Source organism: Aythya fuligula, chromosome 13 (assembly GCF_009819795.1).
Source record: "Aythya fuligula isolate bAytFul2 chromosome 13, bAytFul2.pri, whole genome shotgun sequence".
Taxonomy (NCBI): Eukaryota; Metazoa; Chordata; class Aves; order Anseriformes; family Anatidae; genus Aythya; species Aythya fuligula.
In genome coordinates this window covers 12,596,675-12,617,537 of record NC_045571.1, presented here as the reverse complement: position 1 = coordinate 12,617,537, position 20,863 = coordinate 12,596,675, and the positions used below count along the sequence as shown (strand labels likewise).

At 36.2% G+C, this 20,863-nt stretch overlaps 1 protein-coding gene across 2 annotated transcripts in view; it reads left to right on the top strand.

Moving 5' to 3' along the window:
* Positions 1-20,863, top strand: part of KLHL13 (kelch like family member 13) — a 72,725-nt gene that overhangs the window by 14,227 nt on the left and 37,635 nt on the right. For both annotated transcript variants that reach the window (XM_032196023.1, XM_032196022.1), the window contains exon 3: positions 2,823-2,881. In XM_032196023.1, the coding sequence (XP_032051914.1) occupies positions 2,862-2,881 (20 nt within the window). In that variant the 5' untranslated portion in view covers positions 2,823-2,861. The remainder of the gene's footprint in view (positions 1-2,822; positions 2,882-20,863) is intronic.

The following is a 20,863-nucleotide window of genomic DNA, read 5'->3' as shown; positions in this document are numbered from 1 at the left end:
GAAGCTTGTATGGCCTGCAATTACGCTATCTCAGGCTAAATCACAGCATCTTCTTGATTTATAATTTCTGAGCATTGTTTGCAAACACCTTACCTTCTATAAAAATGACAAGTTTGATAAAGTCTGTCCTCTGACACGAGGACTGTATTGACACTCCATGCTGTACATCCTCATGCATTTATCCACTAGGAATGCATGGGTTTGTTCATTCAATGGCTTCTTAGACTGTGCCCTTTGTTTTGCATTCTTTGATGTGTCTTGTCTCACTAATTTGCTGTTGAATCACTAATCAATTCTTTTGATTAGTAACCTACAGAAGCCCTATCATCTATGGAACTTGAAAATTTTAAAGCCTTCTAACAGATAATGAGATATATACATAAAAAAATAAACTTCACAGGGTGCCATATGAGTTCTGTGCACTGGCATATGACCAGCATATGGAGTCTTTTTATTTATATTATGCAATCAGTATTAGAAGTAGTTTAACTTGTCTGTGAAATGCTAATCAATTTTACATGGGTCTTAACCACACTAATTTTAAATTGTATTCCTAAATTCATACTGAAGGTCATTAAAAGAAATGTAGTGGGTTATGTAGGAAATAAATCGTTATTCATAAATATATGCACTTGCTGTTGCATATCTGGAAGAATTACGGCAAAATTCATAGTTCTTGCTTGGCTCCGGAAGGAACACTTATTTAAAAATTATAAAGCAGCATCAAAATGAGCAGCAGCAATGGCAAACAACACAAACCAAAGAGAACTGATGAACTTGCATGGCAAGGAGAAATTCAGTGCCCAGCTTCTGTTGGGAGGGGGAGGAGGGGAGCTGGTGATCACATTTTTCCTTTCTGTGGACATAGTGAGTAGCTGTAAGGTTGTAAGCAGAGATGTGAATTTCTCTCGTGTTGGGCATGGAAAATCAAAGGTGAGGATGTGAATGGTGATAGCTCTGTCATTAAAGTTGAAAGCTAAATAAAATCTTAAAAAAAAAAAAAAAATAACGTATTTTGAACTACTTGAGTTTCTGTGGTAACGAGATATGGCAAATATTGTTTCTACACTTTCTGAGTTTTTACTTGAATAGAGTAAAATTTCAGTTCTCAGTTTGAGAACTTGTGTGTGTCAACTTAGCCATCCTGTATTATTCTCTTTTAAAATCTTTAGTTTTTTCCTGTGTACAGGAAGACAGTACATGTAACGTTTTCTATTGCAAGACAGACACAGATGAAGGGATATAGTGTTTTTTTCATTTCAGCAGTGGTTTTAAAAAAGGCCGCAAATTCAAAAATAAAAAATCAGCTTTCACCCTACAATGTAACTGGCTCAGCATTCTTTGAGTGGATAACATACAAACTGTTTAAAATCTTGCTCCAATGAAATTTCTAGGTGTGGGGAGTTAATGTGCATATATATAAGGGAATTTCATTTTTGATGTCACACCGATGGCTTTTTATTTAACTAGGAGAAAAGCCTGGGGTTTATTTGAAAGAAGTGGATGTCCTAAAGTGCAGTAACAGCAGAGGTTAAGAACCACATTATTCTACCAGCTGCTATAGCATCAGTGGGAGGGAGCAGTGAGTTAGATACCATTAAATAATTCACTTTGATGCTGTTATAGTACATTTAAAGTGTTGCAAAGCACACACTGTAGGTTTGCACACAATGTAGGTTTATGCCTACAAATGATATGTGTGGATTCCTTCCACTAAATATCTAGTCTGCTTTAAGAAAATCAATTTTTTGACTAAATCCGAAGTTAGCATTGCATGTGATTTTTCTCCCTGAAGTCAAAATGTTATTTATAATGGCACAGAACACTTGTGTGGGAGAGGATGATTTGCAGAAGTTTGTTTTTCATGATAAGTAAACTGATCTGTTTCAAATCAGGTTTACAATTTTGGGACTGTATATAACAATACTCATTGACATCTGTATTAAAAATATTAATTCCAGCACAGGAAGTTCTGCTTGGGGCCGTGAAGGAATAGTAAATCTAAAGAAATCCATAATTCCCTCTGCTACTACTTTTCTTCATGTTCACTTATACCTAACAATGCAAAATACTCAGAAAAACAAAAATAAAAATGTGGCTTTTCTCAGGAGTGTTGCATAGTTACGTTTTCCAGTGCTTGCTTCTAAACAATGTCAGGAAATGTAAATATTACAGCTTTGCCACTCTATCTTCAAGTAGAAGCGTGGTTTCAAACTGGAAGATAGGCTGTAGTCTTTCATTCTGATTAATAGATGTAAGATACCATACCCTTGAGACGTTAAAAAAAAAAAATATCTAACAAGACTGTCACTTTTTGATCAGCTATATTAGATCTTAAAAATGGAACTCATTAAAATTTTGGCCTGCTCTGTGCAAATTAATGTGATTGTTTTGCACATAAATAATTTGAGCTGTTTCTCTTAAAATAAAAGGTGGCTTTAATGAGTCACAGCTTCCATCTTAGTAAATTGTTCATAGGATAGGCAGGCTCAGGAACAACTGGGTTAAACCAAGAGATTATTTGAAAAATCTAGGTCATGTGCTCTCTCAGTTCACTTGATTAGTTTTCATAATTCATCCTTGTTTCTAATGTGAAAAGCAGTGTTATACGTGCAAACAAGAAGCAATTTTCTTTCTTTTATGTTCCTTTCTCTCTGTAATTCTACTGTAGAAAGTTAGTAAAATGGGAAAAAAGTCATATTTTGAATGTTAAGAATAAATATTGATTTGTTTTGTGAAAATCTGTAGGATCTGAGTGACACAATGCTATTTATAGATGCCTGTCTGTGACTCTGCGTCAATTCTTTTCTGTTTGACTACAGGTGCATGAAGAACAGAGAAGATATTTCCGCTTATCAGAGATGATGTGGAGAGACTCTTTGTGAGTAACTGTGTGTTTCCTAAGAAGTCCAAAATAATAATGTAGGAATAATTTCACCCCTGCCCCCCCTTATATAGAATAACTGACATTTGATTAAATTTTTCTTTTGTTTCTGAAAAACTGTGAATACAGATCCCTTCATGGATCAAAGTTGAATGTTGAAACAAAGAGCTGGAGGACTGAGCAGTAGAATATGAATAGTTTCATAAATGATTAACCACAATGCCCAACTTTTCTACAGAAAGTCTACCAAAGACCTTTACTGTTGACCACTGAATGCATTCTAGACACCAGTAAGAACTTGTGATGTTTGGTCTGTGGGTAACCTTCAAGTAGGGTTAACTAGGTACTTAAGTTCTATAATGCTTACAGAGGGGCTATTAATACTGTTGTCTTTGTCTAATTTGGATTTTCATAGATACAGTTTTGTGATTTTGTAGTTTAGTAACTAACAAAAAAATAAGTGTGTGTGTGTGGGAATTGGTGCTTTATTTCCTCATTTTGGGATGTGAGATTCATCTTATGCAAATAGTGGGTAGTATTCTGTCATGTTTTGAGTCAAGAGGAAATTTTGCTTCAGGATAACCATGGCTTCTAGTCATCTTCACCTTGACTTCTTCCAGCACTTCTGCACTTGCCAGTTCAGGAAGGATGCTGGAGTATTTCTTGCTTAACAATGTCCTGGCAAGGTGCTGCATTCTTCATGAAGCAGCAGGAGAAATCCTTCTGCTGATCCACCTGGCTTATAAAAGAGAGACAGTGCTGATTGAATTTTTGTGACCTTTAGACCACTCTTTTGGCCAAAGTACATAAAGATGTTGCCACTGTTGGCTATAAGTAGTGATAATGTGGAATATTATCTGATAAAAATACTTTTAACAGTAATAAAAACTTTAATAAACTGTTACTGTGATGCCTTTTGCAGGTAGTCAGTGTAGTGGATTACCTGATTCATCAGCCATGGCACATGTTCTCATTGTTTTTGCATTCTGGTCAGGGCTCAAGCAGAGTCCCTTGGGCAGATATCATGGGCAGAGCTTCTTACTGCTGCTCTTTGAACTGTTCAGTTCTGCCTCGGTGATGATTTGGCAGTCCAACCTCTGATCTGGTAAATCAGGTAGCAATTGCTCAGCAGTCTGTTGCTTCATTAGGCTTGTGTGATCATTCAGTGGATGATACTGTTCTTAAGATTGCCTATGTTTAAATTTTCCAAACCTAACAACAGATACTCCTGCTGTTGATAATGAGAACGAAGGGATGCAACTAAAGACTCCATTTGGTACATGCTCTCTACATTCAACTTTCTAGGTTTCTTCCTTAGGACAAAAGAGATTTTCCATAACTATAAGTCTTTACCCTTTTAAAAAATAAGTTCACCTTTCTAGCATGTTTAAAGGTGAATGAGGGAGGTAGAAGTCGTGTGGCTGTCAGGTCTGTACAGGCCTGAATAAGTTTAATTGAAGTGTTTTACACAGGTACAGTTTTATTTGTTCTCCAACTGGATAGCACTGTATAGAGCTTTGAAAATCTGCAGTTGAGAAATTTATTATGTTTTTAATAATAGTAATTCATTATGAGTTATTTTAATTATTATCATGTTAGTAAAATTGGAACTGAATTGCTCACACTTCTAACAAGAAATATAGCTGCGGTGTAAGTGTTCCAAATATCAGTCTTCATACCTTAAATTAATGTTTTCTTAGCGATGCCGTAGTTACTGATGGAATACCAAATTTATTTTTTGAACAGATATTGACTATTTCAGTGTCGTATTTTTCAGAAAAGGATCTGTGGAAAAATACACGGCAGTTATCTTGTGGGGCTAGCATTTAATTTGTACAGATGGTTGCAGTTAAGGACCTTTTAGCTGCATAGCAGTCAGCTTTTCACTGTCTTCAGCATATGGTTGGGTCAGGTTGTGCTCTGATATTTAAGAGAGCGGATAAGGCTTACAGCCAATGACACCCACCGTGAATAGTGTTTCTGGATTTGCCTACATTAAGACTCCTCTGTGTCAGCATTAGTAGCTTCAATAACAGGTAATAAATAACTGGCTAGTTTCTTTAATTCTTATGGGATTGTTGCAAGGGTGAATTTGGTAAGATGTAATGGGATAGCTTGTGAATTGAATAGAGTTTAATCCTTGTTGCAGGGTGGAGGTGCAGGAACTGGGTTCTTTTTCCAGTTCTGCATGATCATAACCTTGGCTTTAACCTCTGTGCAGCAGTATCTCTTTCTGTGATTGATACTTACTTGTACAAAGTTTGTGGGATGTATAATGCAAATTGTTATTTACTTTTTATTGTTGTTGTGAATATTACTCTGCAGTTTTCAGTGTGCAGGATTTTTGGTTAATAGTGAAAAAATGTTTTACCTTTGAATGCTCAAGCAGCAAGCTTTAAAGGGCTTAAAATGCATACTGCAACTTGAGTTAAAATGTCTTTGACAATTGAGAATGTACAATAAGATTTTTCATTTAGTGGTATTGACTTCTACATTCATGAACTTCAAAAATACTAATTCATAAGTATATTGGATAATATTGAAATTGTAGAAAGTGTCTTTGAGCAAAATACAGAGATGTCTACTCCTTTCCTACGCTGATTTTACTCCTTGAGCCTGACAGGCTGAATGAGGGTGCCTTGTTCTATTTGACATCTGTCCGTGTCAGAGTAAGTCTAATTTGTACAATAGTAATAGGTACTTGAGCTGTGCCCTTGGTAATCAGTAGATTAGGGGTGTATGTGACAAGCTGGGTGCTGAAGGGACATGCTGTATCTAAGCTATTCAGTTTCCTAGTGAATGGACTAGTATGTTCCATTGGCCTTCCCTGATCTTAGTAACCACGCAAACCTTTATGCTCTCAAAATAACTGACAGTCAGCAGATGGTTTGTTACCGTGATTATTTTTTTTCGCTGCTAGTGAGAGAGTTGTTAGTTCTGTTGTCTTACTGGTCATAATACAGGTTTTTCTTCTACTTGTATAATATTTGCTGGGTTACTTCTCTGTGCTTTTTTTTTTTTTTTTTTTTTTTTTTTAAATGCAGCGCTCATCTAATCAAACTTTTGTTGTGGGAATCTTCACCAACATGGATTTATTAAGTGTAGATGTTGATGAATGAGCTTTAATATGCTCAAGTCATGATCATAGGTGACTTGTACTGGAGAAAGGTGAGATACAAGTCCACTACAGAACACTTAAAATATGGTAACTCTGTAGGGACTAAAACATTTTAATAGTGCTTTTAAATCAATTTAGTATTTTGGGGGCAGCTTGATAATATTTTGAGTCATGTTGCTATAAATGTGATATAGAATTTGGTTCATTATGCACATTCAGGCATGAAGCAATAGTTCAGCTAACTTACAATTCAAAATAATACCTTATTTAAAGCAATACTTTGACATACAACTCACTTGCAAAAATACTGCTTTCTGCTACTTCAGTTTCAGTGCAATGAGTTGAGACTGTCCTTGCACAGTGCCCTGATCTGATGTTACACGTAGCCACTTCTAGAAACAGGAGAGTTTCAGGCTCCTGCCCCCATTTACATGAATGACATGATGCTGTGTTACTAGGTGGCTTTTTTCACCCTTGGTAATCTTCAGGTAAAAGCTGATTTTGGCAGTAAAATAAGGACATTGAAGAATGGGAGGGAAGAGGGCATGAAGAAGCCCTTCTGCCTGCTTTGGGGCTTGTTAGGTGAATATGGACTAGGCAGTCACCAGCTTGGTTCTTCACAGCTTCCTTTCCAAAACCTGAAATACAGCCTGAAATGGTAGATGTTGAAAGACACATTATCTCTAGACTTCCACTACAGTCTGGAGAGACATTCCTGTGGTGGCTACTGGATGTGAAATATTGGGGAAGAGCTCTTGGTCTTTTCTCTTGATGAGGCCATCAGCAGCACTGCTGTAGGAGACAGGCCTTAGGCGTTAGTTTAAATGCAGGGGTTTAAGTCTGTGGAAGTGTCTTCAAAGTCATGAGTGTGGAAAGAGTAGCTGATTATTTCTAGAGTTTACCTGAAATGAATGTAAGAAGAGAAGGGGGATGTCTGATGATATGTGGCTGACACAATTGGTTCTATGATTCTAGTGAACTGGAGTTTGGGTAAAAGTGTGTGCTCCGAGCCTTTTTATTTTTTGGAAGTCCAGCTGTTGTCCTACAAGTCACTTGAATGTATAAGCTGACAGGTCTGTTTTTAAATATTAGTTGCATAGATCTTTCTGTAAAATGCCACTCCGTGTTTGTCTTGAAATTTAATGATGACTTTGCTGTTGTCAGACTTGTTGCTCTTGGACTTCAAATTATGAAGCCTGTAACTGCCAGACATGAATTGACTTCAGCGCCAAGATCCGTTAGGGCACAGATGCCGGTCTGCTTAGGCAATGAAATAATCCTGTTTTAGCTCAGGAGTACAGAAGCATGATTGTGCTCCTGCAAATGTTATGCAGGGATTGAAGTTGCTGAATGGTTTTGTGATTATAGGTTTGATAGCATTAAGACTGTATAAAGGTTGTTCTTTTCGCATGTAACAGCTCTAGAGGCTTATTTCGCTGTCTTTACAGTGTCATGTTAAAGGTTGCTGTAGCTATGCAGTGAAATTGCTTGTGTGCAGACATCCTTCTGGACAATTTTGGGACACATTTTAAGATTTTCAAACTTTATAATATGCATGCTGGTAATGTTTCCATTTTGCTTGCATCCTGCATGTTGGAGTGTGTTTTTTTTTTTTTTTTTTACAAGCTAAATGTTTACATGGCTTTAATAATGCTTGTCTGTTATACAAGCAGGTTTTACAGTAGAATGGTTTACATAAAAACAAGAATTACTCACACTGATTTTAAATATGACTTTGTAATATGGAGTTCAGTGTAGTGGATCCTGCCCTATTAAACAGTCTCACTTCCTTCTTATTATATGTAGCTTACCTGAAACTGCTGTTTGTAAATGATATTTCAGGAAGTCTGAATTGATCCAGAATATGATAATGTCTGAATTCTAATGAACTACCAGGTGTGACGTGAAATGGGTTATTTTTTCAATAACAGAAGCTTCCTTATGTTGTAGGCCTTAGACAGTTTCACACATTTTTATTTTTTTTTAATAATCTTTTGCTTTTGCCTCAAGGAGACAAAATTTAATAGCTTTGGAAAGAATACATTGATCTTTAAAAAAAAAAAAAAAAAAAAATAAAATGTAGTGACAAACACTGTTGTAGCATCATTGCAATTAAAGGGAAATCCATGGGGAATGTTTTCTGAAGGTGTATCTTGTACCCTCTTAGTGCTTGCTCATCAGCATCCGTGAATCAACAGGTGTTGCAGCTGGGAATACGTAGCTGGATCAGAACAGCCTCAGAAAAGCTTGGGTCAGTGCTGTCACTGTGCCACCAGAGTGCTTGGCAGTCAGTTTACCTACTGTCATATTTAAAAAGACTGAAGAAACAAACTTTTCTTGAAGCATATTTCTCATTTTTAAAACTTAGCCAGGTGAATGACTCCCTCTGTGACAAATACAGATCTTTTACTCATTTGAATTTAATGATTCTGTGCTTTTATTTAATTTTTTGAAGATGCTATGGAAAGTACAGTTCAATAATTAATTTGCAGAAACAGTCTTAAGGTGGTAATTGTTTGCTTATTCATCTGACCAGCATTACTAGTATATGAATGTAAATCAGAACATCTTTCATGGAAAGTTCATATAACTCAAGTACAAAATAAGATAACATGCAGGTGGAGATCTGTCGAAAATCAAGTGAGTCAAATAGTTGCAATATATCATCACTCTGACCAATGTTCAGTGCTATTATGCATTACTGTTGTGCCTATTTTGGAGGAATTATCGCTGCTTTATTTTAAGGCACCTTTGTGTATAAGGCGTCATGTGAAAGAAAACAGAGGTGCTCGTTGCACAGTTTGCCAAAGGTTGATTGAATTAAGGGGAACAAATGTTGCGAATACAGCAAGGCTTAGCCCTTAAGGGCATTAAAAAGCAGCTTTTCATGCTTAATGTGGTGAGAGAGGTAGGTGTATCGGATGGATGCACTATAATAACATGGCTGAAGGGACAAGGCAGGAAGACATTTCAGTAGTTTCAAAGGCTTAAGAAAACTGGAGTTTGCCTGAAATGAGAAATATCTTTGTGAAAGATGAATTTTACCTGTGTAAGTAATGAGGGAGAATGTTGAAAGTATTGTACAAATACTTCTGAAAAAAATAGTATATATTTGACAGCAATTCTTTATACAGAGAGCATGCACTAATAGAAGATGGCTTGTTCAGTTTATTCTGATTTGGTAGTGTAAATTAATGTCATTTACAGCAGTAACTGCATTTGAGGCTTTTGGTAGTATGCATAAGTTCTTTAGAGAAACAGGACCCTTCATGTTTCTTATACCTTCAGTTCCTTGCCTAGTACTTCAGGCAAGATGAAAAGGATTAATGTAGACTATCCAAAGACTAAAAGTGATATATAAGTAGAGAAGAAAGATTATTTTTATAAGTATTGTCACATTCACTCATGGATTTATAATATTAGTGTCTGAGGATTGAGTTCAACTTTGAATTTCATTTTCATTCTTGATGCTTTTTTTTGGCAAAGAGAACTACTAATAAAATTCAGTGATTTTTATACAGAATATTTTCCTTTTCTGGAATGCTTTGTGGTGGCAAAAGTGGCAATGTTGATTTTCATTGGGAAGTAATTTATTCAGTCCTTAACATCTTTTCAAGAAATATTGTATTGAAATAAAGGAGGAAAAATAAAAGCATGCTTGTGAAGGGAGTACATCCATCTTTTTTATGACTGCATTTTAGATATTGGAAGCCTGTGATTAGGTCACATCGAGACCACCCCCCCCCCCCCAGTTGGACAAAGATCAGCAAATAAGTGAACAATTCCATTCTGTCATTTCATTTACTCTGTGCTTCAAATTAGAGATTATAGGATTACTGAGAAGTCTACCTTGGAAAGAACCTCAGGAGATCATCTGGTCCAACTTTCTCCAGAAAGCAGGGACTCAGATAGTTATCCAGGGCCCCATGGAGCCAAGTCTCAAATATTTTCAGTGAGGGAGTATGCAGTTTCTCTAGTAAACCTATTCCAAAGTTTATTTGCTCTTAGTGTGAAGAATTTTTTTTTATCTTGTGCACATTGCCTGTTGTGCTGTCACTGTGCATCCTAAGTTGTTCTAAGTTCCTCTTTCTCCCTTAAATATCTTTAAGGAAGTCTGGGATTAGATCCCCTGAGCCTTCCATTCTTGAGACTCAAAATTAGGCCCAAGTCTGATAATGTTTCTGTTCATACTTTTAAAGCTAAGGAGCAGCAAGATTTTGGTGCAGTGAAGCTTTGGTCCTTGCATTAAAACTGAATGCTATATTAGCTGCTAAATGTTCTCCTTGTGTTCATAAGGTACCAGTGAATAGAAGACACTTCAATCAGAAATTAGCAGCCTGGGTTACATCCTGTCTTTGCAAGCAGAAGAGGACTAACTGAAGTTTGTGGTAGTTAAGGGAGTAGTAGAAATGCAGGCATCATAGTTGAGCAGTGTATTCACACAGAAATAATCTGTATGTGCTAGGTCTATGGACCTTTTTATGTTGTTACGGCTTTTGTCCTTTAAACTTTAACTGAAGAATCTGAAGCAACTAAGTTTTTTTTTTTTTTTTTCTGTTGTTGGTTTTGATGGTCTTTACATTTCTTCAAAAATACTCTTTTGAAAGAGTATTGTGGGGGACTGCACACAGATGCTGTTGTGCCTCAATAAATTTCAGAACGTCTCGTCTGCTTTGTGGTTTTCTGTAATTTATTTTTCTTTGAAGAAAAAGGCTCATTTTCTCATCAAAAAAATAGATGGACTCCACAGAACTTGGGCAGTATTGGCTGCAAACTTTGTTTCTTCTACCATATGAGGCACACTTTAGGATGTCTGCTCTCATCTAAGATTACATGTAGCATTTTATCTCCTTTGGTCAACGGGGCAGTTACTAACCTCAGCGGCATGGATCATTCTGTGCTCAGAGGCGAGGTGTCAGCAGTGCTTCATGACAGGTATGTGGCAAGTGGCTAAGTTCCTGGAGAGACGTCAACATTGTTTTTCTCAGAGTGGCAGCCTGAGAACTTTTTCCTTACCTGAAAAATTGAGGAAGTCTGGAAGAACTAGGTATCAAGTGACTTTAGAAGCAAAAGGACTTAGGACTTAATTTGTTCGTCTAATAATGGACTACATAATTTTTAAACAATATAGGGAAAAAAAGGTCTTACTTTCAACATTTCTCTAATTCACGACTTCCATGGATTTTTTCCGATTTAGTTGATCCAGCTGCCATTGCATCACCTTTTAGATTTTTAAAGGCCGGTTTTACAATAAGTAGGGAAAAACTTATTTGTGAAAACTGTCAGAGTATGCTAAAAACATTTCTGATATGACTGAAAAGAGATTTCTGTCTTAAAATATACTGACTTGAGCCATTCTGTCTTTTTTCATTACACTTGCAATTTATTCTTTTCATGCTTGTTCTTATTTAGAAAGAAAGTTTTAAGGTAAGGATTTGAGATGCTTATCTTTTCCTGGAAGAAATTCCAGCAAGCTTCCTTTAATGTCTTCCATTTTGAAATACAGTCCATAATAAAGGAACAACTACATTTGAAAAGCATACTGCAGAATTAATGAAGGCTGTTGAGGGAAACAACTCAGTTTCTCAGACAGTATTCTTCTATAGCTTGGTGACTGCCAGTTCCATAAATAGACACAGTGAAATCTGAAGTCCAGATATCAGTATAATTTCAGCAGGTAACAAGTCTTAACAGCTGAAACTGTTGCACTGTTGAAGTGCAGAAGTACATCTGTCACAGAAAACTTTCAGCTATAGCCACTACAGTTCTGCCTCATTACAATATTGTACATATTTTTATACCTGACTTACATGACACTACAGAAATGACACTTCATGATACTTCTAGTATCTTGCAAGTCTTTGTCTTCCCAAGTTTTCCATCGTTTTGCATTCCAAATGTTTTCAGCATGTAGCTGTCCTTTTCCAAATTCCAGATTTAATTTCATTTCTGTGTTTTGCTTTACTTGCTCAGACTAATTGAGTCATACCTGACAACCAGGTAGGTGGAAGTGTATCAGCCAAGGATCTGTAAAGAAACTTCATATGAAATAGTTGTGTTAAATCTTCAGATGCTTTCAATCTACTCATGTTGTCTCAGAGTACGGAGGTCGTGTATCAACAAGTCAGCAAGTTCCTCAATACCCCATCTGGACAAGGATAGCGAAGCTGTGTTTGCAGTTGCTTAAATGTAAATTGACATGATTTGAGTGAGTCAAAGCAATGTGGGAGTAAAGCAGAACATAAGAACTAAAAGCAGAGGAGTTTGTAAAGCTGTTTTCTCCACAGCATTGTTGGCTGTTGTCTGGGTTCCTCTTAGCTTTCTCAGTGATGTTTTCTTCCTTCTTGCTCAGTTTCCCCGGTGATTAGACAGACAATACAATTATGTTCACTTCTGATTTTAGATAATTAAAGCTGGGCCCATGTAGTAAAATATATAGAAGTCTTACTTGGATTTTGCTCACGGGATCTGCCAGGACATCACCAGTCTGTCATTGTAGAAGTGAATAACCTTTTCATTGCTGCTCTTTAGTGGGGTGTGGCAAAGATACTGGCCAACATGGAGTACTTGTATGATGCATACTGGTTTTATCTGAAGTTAGTCTAGCCACCTCTACAAATTAATCCAAAACACATGGTTTTGGATTAATGAGGAGTGCTGTTTGAGAATAGGAATGGCCTTGTTCTCTGGACAGTTAAAAGTATTGGGTTATAAGACAACTTATAGCGCAGAACCTGGGGGCAAAGGCAGGGAGAAGGAGGGTGAATGAACTGAATCATATTATTGGAATTTGCTGTTACAAAGATTTTATTATATGTTTGACAGCTGAAAGGCAGGGCTCAATAATTGTACCTAATTTTACTTTTTCCAAATGGAATACGTGCCCTTTGGATGGTGTATCTTTTTTCCCAGGAGATGATTTTTCTGCAGCAAAATGTTGGTAGTCTGCTTATGTTTCTGCTTCAGTTAAGGAATCAAACAGAAAAAGGTATGTTTATGCATGTTGTTGCTTGATTCAGGGTATGAGCCAGAACACACATTTGCAGAAATTTGATGTGAAGCACTGAAGAAAAGATACTGTTCGGTAATGGTGTTTGTGTAAAATGTGTGGTGTCCAGTAATTGCTGTAACTCTTGGTTTCCCCATATAGGCTTATTATTTAATGGGCAGTTTCTAATTTGCTGTTTACAAAGACTTTTATAGCAAATGTTCATCTTATCTTGAGCTACTAGATGCGTTTTACTTCAAGCTCAGTACTAACCCTATTGAATAAAATCTGACTTATTGCCCTGTCTTCCTTCCTTCCTTCCTAATTGGACTGCTATATCCTGTGCTTTTGGATTTGTAGTAGTGCATGGCTGGCTCAGCAGAGATTTCCCAGGTGTCTCCAGAATTAATCTTGCCTTCTTTTCATGCTTCTAGTATATGCTATTCAAAGGCCTTAAAAGCTTCGTCTTTCAGGGATTTTAAGTCATAAAAGTACTGAGTTCATTTGAAATTGCCTTTGAATTATTAGGCACCAGCACTGCTTTCAGTGTGAGGTTTGAAATTTAGAATTCCAAGTGAGTGAAAAAGTGCTTTGCTAAACTAGAAAAATGCATCTAGTTAGTATTAGTTATAAATGTCTGTAAACACATGGGCAGGGAGGAATAATTCAGGCATGACTGCTATCAGTGCTTGCTTTTTGAAAAATATTTTAGCACTTCATGTGGGATCATAGCACTGCATTTTGTAGATAATACTTCAGCATATATGCAGCAATACTTTGTTCAGGGGGCTGCAGTCACATTATGCCTGGCCACAGTTATCCATGTTGATTCTTTTGAGGATTTATTCTGCAGTCTTAGTGTATTATTTCTGTGGTTCTTGCAAGATCCTTCGGGTAAACTGTTGTTGCAGCCTGACTTCCAGTGGTGTTTGTGAGTAAAGTAATGTTTCCTACTTCTCATGCTGTGTATATCTTGCTTTGTATGGTCAAAATTATAATTACATAATTTATGCTCAGGGACCTTCCAGATCAGAAGTAAATGTTCTATAGTTCTGTTTTTTTTCTATTACTTTTCACAGTTGCTTCTCTTTGAATCTTTGCATAGTGAGAAGAAATGGTTACTGAAAAGCTGAGAGCTTGGTAGCTGAAGCATGTGTTGTGTGAAGAAGCGTTTCCTGTTTTTTTTTTTTTTTTTTTTTTTTCACCAGACATCTGATAGTTTCATATGAGCTTCCTATTTTGTGCTACAGAGTTGGTGAATAATTACTGTGTTCACCTTTGTCATGTTTTTGACACTTCATACTGTTACTGTATCTTCTCATCTGTCTTCCATGCTGTTAAGTCCAGTCTACATGGTGTATCTTGCACAGAAACCTCTTCATGTGTTTGCTTGTCCTTTTCATTCTGCCTTGTCCAGTACCTTTGCTGTATCTATTGAGATGGGGACAAAGAGCAGAATAGCTTGTACCTCAAACGAGGTATTGTGGGTGAATGACTAGAAAGGAAGGTGGTACAGGTGAGGGATTCTGAGGCAAGGCACAAGCTGGTCCAAGCTAATGGTGATGTATGAATAAATCAAAGCTTTAAAAAAGTCACATTCTGCATCTTACCTGAAGTAAATTTTCTGAGTATTCTTTTTTTTTTTTTTCCTATTCAAGAGATGGGAATTTATTAAAAATAAATAAATAAATAAAAATAAAAAAAAGATTATAAAAAAAAGAGTATTTGTCTTATAGAGCAGTTCTTAAGAATGCCAGAAGGTGGCATAACTGATTTTCCTAAAGCTGTTTTAATTGTGAGAAATACACAGTATATAGGATGCTACTAAGCTCATTTTAAAGCTGTTTGTTAAATTTTGAGCTAAGGAGGGTTGGATCACTTTAGCACTTAAAGTTTAGGGGAACTTTAAAACTATACGCATTTTGTTCTTTCTTAAAACGTGAAAACTGTGGTGGGATTTGTGCTGGCTTTTATAGCTAATGTTTTTGAAGTTAAAGTAGTTAAAATAGTTAAACTAAAGTATAGGATGGAAAGGAGTTGTCCATTATATATAGTGATTTTTTTCCTAAGCTGTTCTGTAGAATCCTGCTTTCTTACGAACAAATTATTTAAGCATCTTCACCAATTTGCAAGAAAAGATCAATTCCTGCCTGTTTCAAGCTTTTCAGGTTAACTAATGTTATGCAAGAATAAATCAGCAATGAGGTAACTTACAGCTTTATGCAATATCAACTCTTAACTATGTGCAGATTTATATGTATACCAATGTTAGGTTTTAGAAGCAGTAAATGGAAAGTGTATGTTTAAAAAAGACCAGTAAATATTTGAATGGAAGTCTGTTTTCAGCTTAGTACGTATTTTGTTCTTTCAAACTTGAAACTTCATCTTTGCACGGCGTTACTGTGCATTACTAAATGAAGGCATTAGATAGATGATGCTCTCACTACTAGTAAGAGAAGCCCATCTCTGGAGCAGCTGTGGTGTAGATCAAAACTAGTGAAATATATCTTAAAGTAAGGTATTGTTTCCATTCAAAGATCTAGGCGAACCTGTTGACGGAATGAGTGTATTGGATATAATTGGCAAGGTTTTGGTGGTGCAGGTACATGGGTGCCCTGTCTGGGATGAGGCAGTGACTGCTCTGTGCCAAACACAAGTGGCGGTGTGTTCACAGCAGAACCTGGTTCATCTGAATAGTTAAATGAACTGGTGTAGTACCAACCTAACACAAAACTTTTGAAGTATTGACATTCGAGGTGTTTTTTCTTTGCTCCAGCTCCCTCTGGCAGACAAACACCTGAATTACAACTGCTTCGAGTTTGTATTTCAGAGAAAGGCTACTCTTAGCTCAAAGTTATTGCAGTTGTTTGGTGTTGTGTATGTATACATCAAAAGAATTTCAGCTGTGAGAATGCAGATGACTGCAGCTGCAGAAGGTGCTGAAATGCAGATATTTGTCATTTAGCAACAGCTGACTTTTGTACTATCTTTTTGTGCATCATGGCTGTGCAATGCCATTTCACCTCAAGGACCTGTATATACTGTGCTTATATATTGATTTTTTCTCTAACGTGATCTCTCCTGAGCATGCTGTGATTCTCTAGAGCAGCACAAATAAGAGATGTGATTTTGGCATAGAAGTCTAGTGTTCTTTACAGAATTGTTAGCTTTTTTTCCCCTGACAGCTTCCGTAACAGCAGGCAGAAGGGAAGAGGTGCACAGGGTTGCTGTTACTAGCTGTCATCTGGGCTGCATCCTTACACTCTCCTCCATGCAGTTTCTGGAAGCACTGAGCTTTAATTTTATTAGGGGTTAGATGTTGTTGCACATCTGAAGTTCATTGTGGAAGTCTTCTGTGATACAAAACACTCCTGAATATGTTATGAAATAAAGATTTATAATCAGGAGACTTTAAACTACTGGTTTGATTACTTCATAGTCTTTAAAAATCCAAATAAGGCTAGCATTCCATGAATCTTTGTAAAAACAGCTGGTGCTTAGATAGGTTTTGCTGTGTACACTTTTTTATGCAGTATGCCCTATCTTGATCCTAAATTATCTAGATAGTTATGTTCTCATAAAACATTGATATTATAACTGCAAAGTTGTTCTGGTCTGCTAAGTGAATATCCTAAAACTGTAATTTTAAATCTGCTTCTGGAAATGCAATCATAGTTTGTACGTTTTCCTACTATAACAAACTTGAATGAAATAACTTGAATCTTTTGAAACTTTGCCTAGGAAAAGTATCTCTTTACATTTATATTCTTAGATGCTAAGGAAAATAGCAGTTTGTACTTTTTCTATAATTATAAAGCAGGAATTTTGACATTTGATGATAAATTTATAATATCAGAGTATTTCAGACATGCAAATTTACCATGACACAGTGATTTTTGTGATCATTCTTCTATCTTGGAAAAATCTTTGTATGCCAAGTTATACATTTTAAGTCTTGTGTGTTTTTATAACCACTGAGATTGTGCTACTCCTGAACAGAAGAGCATCAAAACAAGTAGAAACAAGGTTTCTCAGTTTTATTTTACTTTTCAGAAAAAGATAGTGTAGCGATTATCAGTAACATAACTTGCTGAGGAAGGGAGGATCCTGAACAAATAAACTAGGGAGGAACCCCCACCTTGTCTGTTGGGAAGGAGTCTTTGAACTACACCTACCTTTGACAAATGGGAGGGGTTGATTCCTGATCACCTACATTTTACAGGAAAAAAAAAAAGCAGGGGCGGGGGAGTTGGAGAGGAGAGATTTTCAGTCATGGGGTTTTAGTGTAATACTGCTTTGACTCATCGAGCATATTCAGCTGTTCCAGCTTCTGTACTAGTTCCACTTGTTCCTCAGTGCATTTAGATAGAATTGAAGTTCCTTTTCTAGCTTGGAGAAACAGTACAATTTTCTTTTCATACTGAGCGGGGAAATACTAATGTTAATGTGAAATTTGAAACTGAACTCTTTGCTTTGTAAGCCTTTCAGCTTGTCTTTGTACAAAAGTGCATGAACTTTTAAATTCAGGTTGCTATTTCATTAAAATTTGTATCAAACTTTTGCCATCACCTACTCTTAAGCATATGATTAAATTGACTGAATCTCTTCAGGGAGTCACAAAAGAAATAATATTTAAAGTAGGATAGCAAGTAACATTAAAATAACTGATATGGTATAGTGGCTTTAAGTCTTGTCCTAGAACAAATGTTCCCACTGTTTGTTGGCCCCCAGGTTGCACGCAGTGATTTCTAATGACCTGGACTGGAAGCATCAGCTTGTTTCTCTAAACCTCTTAATTCTTTTGCTGCCTCACTCTTCCCTGAGGGACTTTGGCCTTCAAAAAAGGAATTCAGATGCCCACGTTGGAAGTTGGGGGAGGATTGTGGGTTAGCAGACTGGATCCACCAGTAGTGACAACACAGTGAGATTTCCTGCGCTCAGCAAAAGTTAATCTTTTTGTCTTTTAAAGAAATTGTTCCTATTATGTGTTTCTATGATGACTCAATGTGCTTTATTCTTGCCTCCCCATGCCTGCCCTTTTGATTTTGCATATGTGTGCAGGACCAGAAAAACACTTCTCTGGTTAAAGACAGTAAGGCTTAGGGAATGCTAAAAGACAGTTTTCCATGTGAAGAAAGAATAAAGCATACACGCTTAGAAGTATTTTTAAAATATTCTTAATAGACACATTACTAATGTTATTTTCAGCTTGCTGTCTGTGGTGCAGGACGTACTTAAGTTATTACTGACAGGTCCTCTATCCTACCTTCCTTTTAATTGCACAACTGTTTAATATATTTGCATTGTACAGTACAATGTGTAAATGTGTTTAGGCATACTTAAAAATAATTTTTGCAGTCAACAAACCATAACAGCTGTGCAGAATTTGTTTAGAAGTAAATGCTTTGTATTTAATAGATTGACCTAATAAAAATATCTGTTACTTTGGACTAATTGTTTTCAGTAGGGTCAGCCTGGCTGTGACTTTGCCTTCACATTTCTGTGGTGATTAAATATAATCACCTGGGGAAGACGAGCACAATTCTCTGTATAAATTGGTGTTAATTCAGAACTCTTTCTTCTTAGCATTATGTTGTCAACAGAGTACATGGGTTTAAATCAAAAGTTACAAACCTTCATTAACTCAGTTTGGTTTTACTTACTACTAAGTGTTTTAAGAATGTATTTTTCCTAATGCTTTTTATGTAAGAGGTAGGTTGCGGAAACAAAGCTGAGATTGTTTTTGCAGTATTAGCTGTAGCTTGACATCAAGTTAACATTGCATCTAGACTCTTGGAAGTGACTTCCTGATAGAAATTTTGTCTCAGTTTTAGAGCAAAACACTTTTTGAAAATATACACAAGAAAATGCAGGATGTCCTTAAGTGGAGTAAAATACAAATTAGTTTCATGGCCAGAAATGCACACTTTGGAATGTATTCATATATTTCTGTGACTGCATACATAGAGTATACTTGAAACTGAAAGAATATATACACGCCATATATATATATATATATACACACACATGCACACACAGTATGTATATGTGTATTTATGCATATAATTTTATCTGAAATTTGTCATAATGTTACTGCAGTATTTTCCTCATGTAGGAAAAAATACTGAGTGGATAGATGGCAAACTGAAGTATTTTTTGTTAAACATGTGATATGTGCCCTAAGTAAAATTGTAACTGCTTAACTTAATGTTTAAGATTTAGGTTTTTATTCTGTGTTAGAAATAGCTCATCATACATTGCTATAGCAGACAGGAGGCTGTATTGCTCGTAGCATTTTGACAGAAGGAGGGGTTGGCTACAAAGATAGTTTCACACTCTTTTTATTAAGTGCTTTAGAATTTATGATTATTCTTGAGCATTCAGCTCAAGAATAAAATACTAGAAAACGAAATTAAATGCTTACAAAATACTATCAAAATAACTGTTCCATTTATGAAGCTGTGCACATCTTGATTTCTACAGTGCATTTGCTTCTGAATGATACTGTAATTTATAGCTGTTATCTGAGATTTTTTCCCCCTTACCTGTAGGGGGGAAAAAAAAAAAACAAAAAAAAACCACTACCAAACAAAAACAAAACAAAAAAACACAAAACAAATCCAAATGTCTTTGATATAACATAGTGGATAGTGAGTTGAAGTACATGTGTAGCTCTCAGGGCTATCTTCAGCTATTTTAGAGGTTATTTCTTACTGTCTTAAAAAAATTACAGTGAAATAGTTTTTAATTAGGATAGATCTCTGAGGATTCTAGAAAAGCTGTAGTTTCAAGAAAAGTATTTTCAGATGCATGCTGCCTTTTTTTTCTTGTACTTTAGTATTTGGAGAATGACATAGTATGGCTATGAGGAGACTGCAGGCACAACTGTGCTGGTTTCACTCAGCTTTTTAAGTAGAGATTTCCTTTACCTTCATATAAGTTTTATTACCCATGTTTTCTATGATGTGTGGTGACAGTAATAATTAACTGACTCACATATACTGGGCAGTACTGTCAACTCCATCTTTTAGTTGTTGTCTTCGAGTAATTGGAACAGTTACAGCTTAATAGGTTGAAATAAAGGCAAAGGTAAAGGCATGTCAAGTATAGATGTGAAGGGGAAGAGCTGAATAGGGAAGATGATTCAAGTGTTGGTATAAATTTTTTTTTTGAGATCCTGAAGAGAAGAGGAACTATTTTTGCCTGCCATTGAGTCTGGCATCTTTTCTTAAACACTATTAGTAGAAAGTCTAAAGTTAGAAAACATATTTATGGTAAAATTCAGTATTTAGACCTTTGTCTACATTTCTAAATGAAAATGGGAGCTCTAAATCACCCAGTCACTGTAATTTTGAACGCCTTACTTCATGTAAGGCTAAAATGAGTCCAGGGTTCTGAAAGGGTTGAAGATTTTTCAGGTCCCACTAGAAAGGGTTTCCCAGACTGAAAAAGTTTCCATATAGGATAACCCTATTTTCACCTAGTGCTTTAAGTTCATCAGATGCTCAGTAGATGAATAAAAGCAGGGATGTCAGCAGCTTGTTAGAGCAGAACAGCAAATCTCTTAACCACAGCAAATCACTTGACTGATTTTTGGCTCTTCTTTTTACAGTTTAAAGACTGAAAAATAAGTTAATCTTGAAAGTGATGAAAATCCAGTGGCATGTCTAGAAGCTAACTGACCCTGCTTAGTTCTCATATTCAGGTGGCGTTCCAAGGCTAAGAATAAATATTTTCTGACTAGTGTATTCTTACGTTGCTGCTGTGTTCAGATGTATCTTTCTGTCTGTGACATTTTCTTCTCTGAAAAAACACAAAGGGAAGTCTTATGGGAAATTTAGAGGTGATTCAAAGTTTTATTAGAAATGCACAT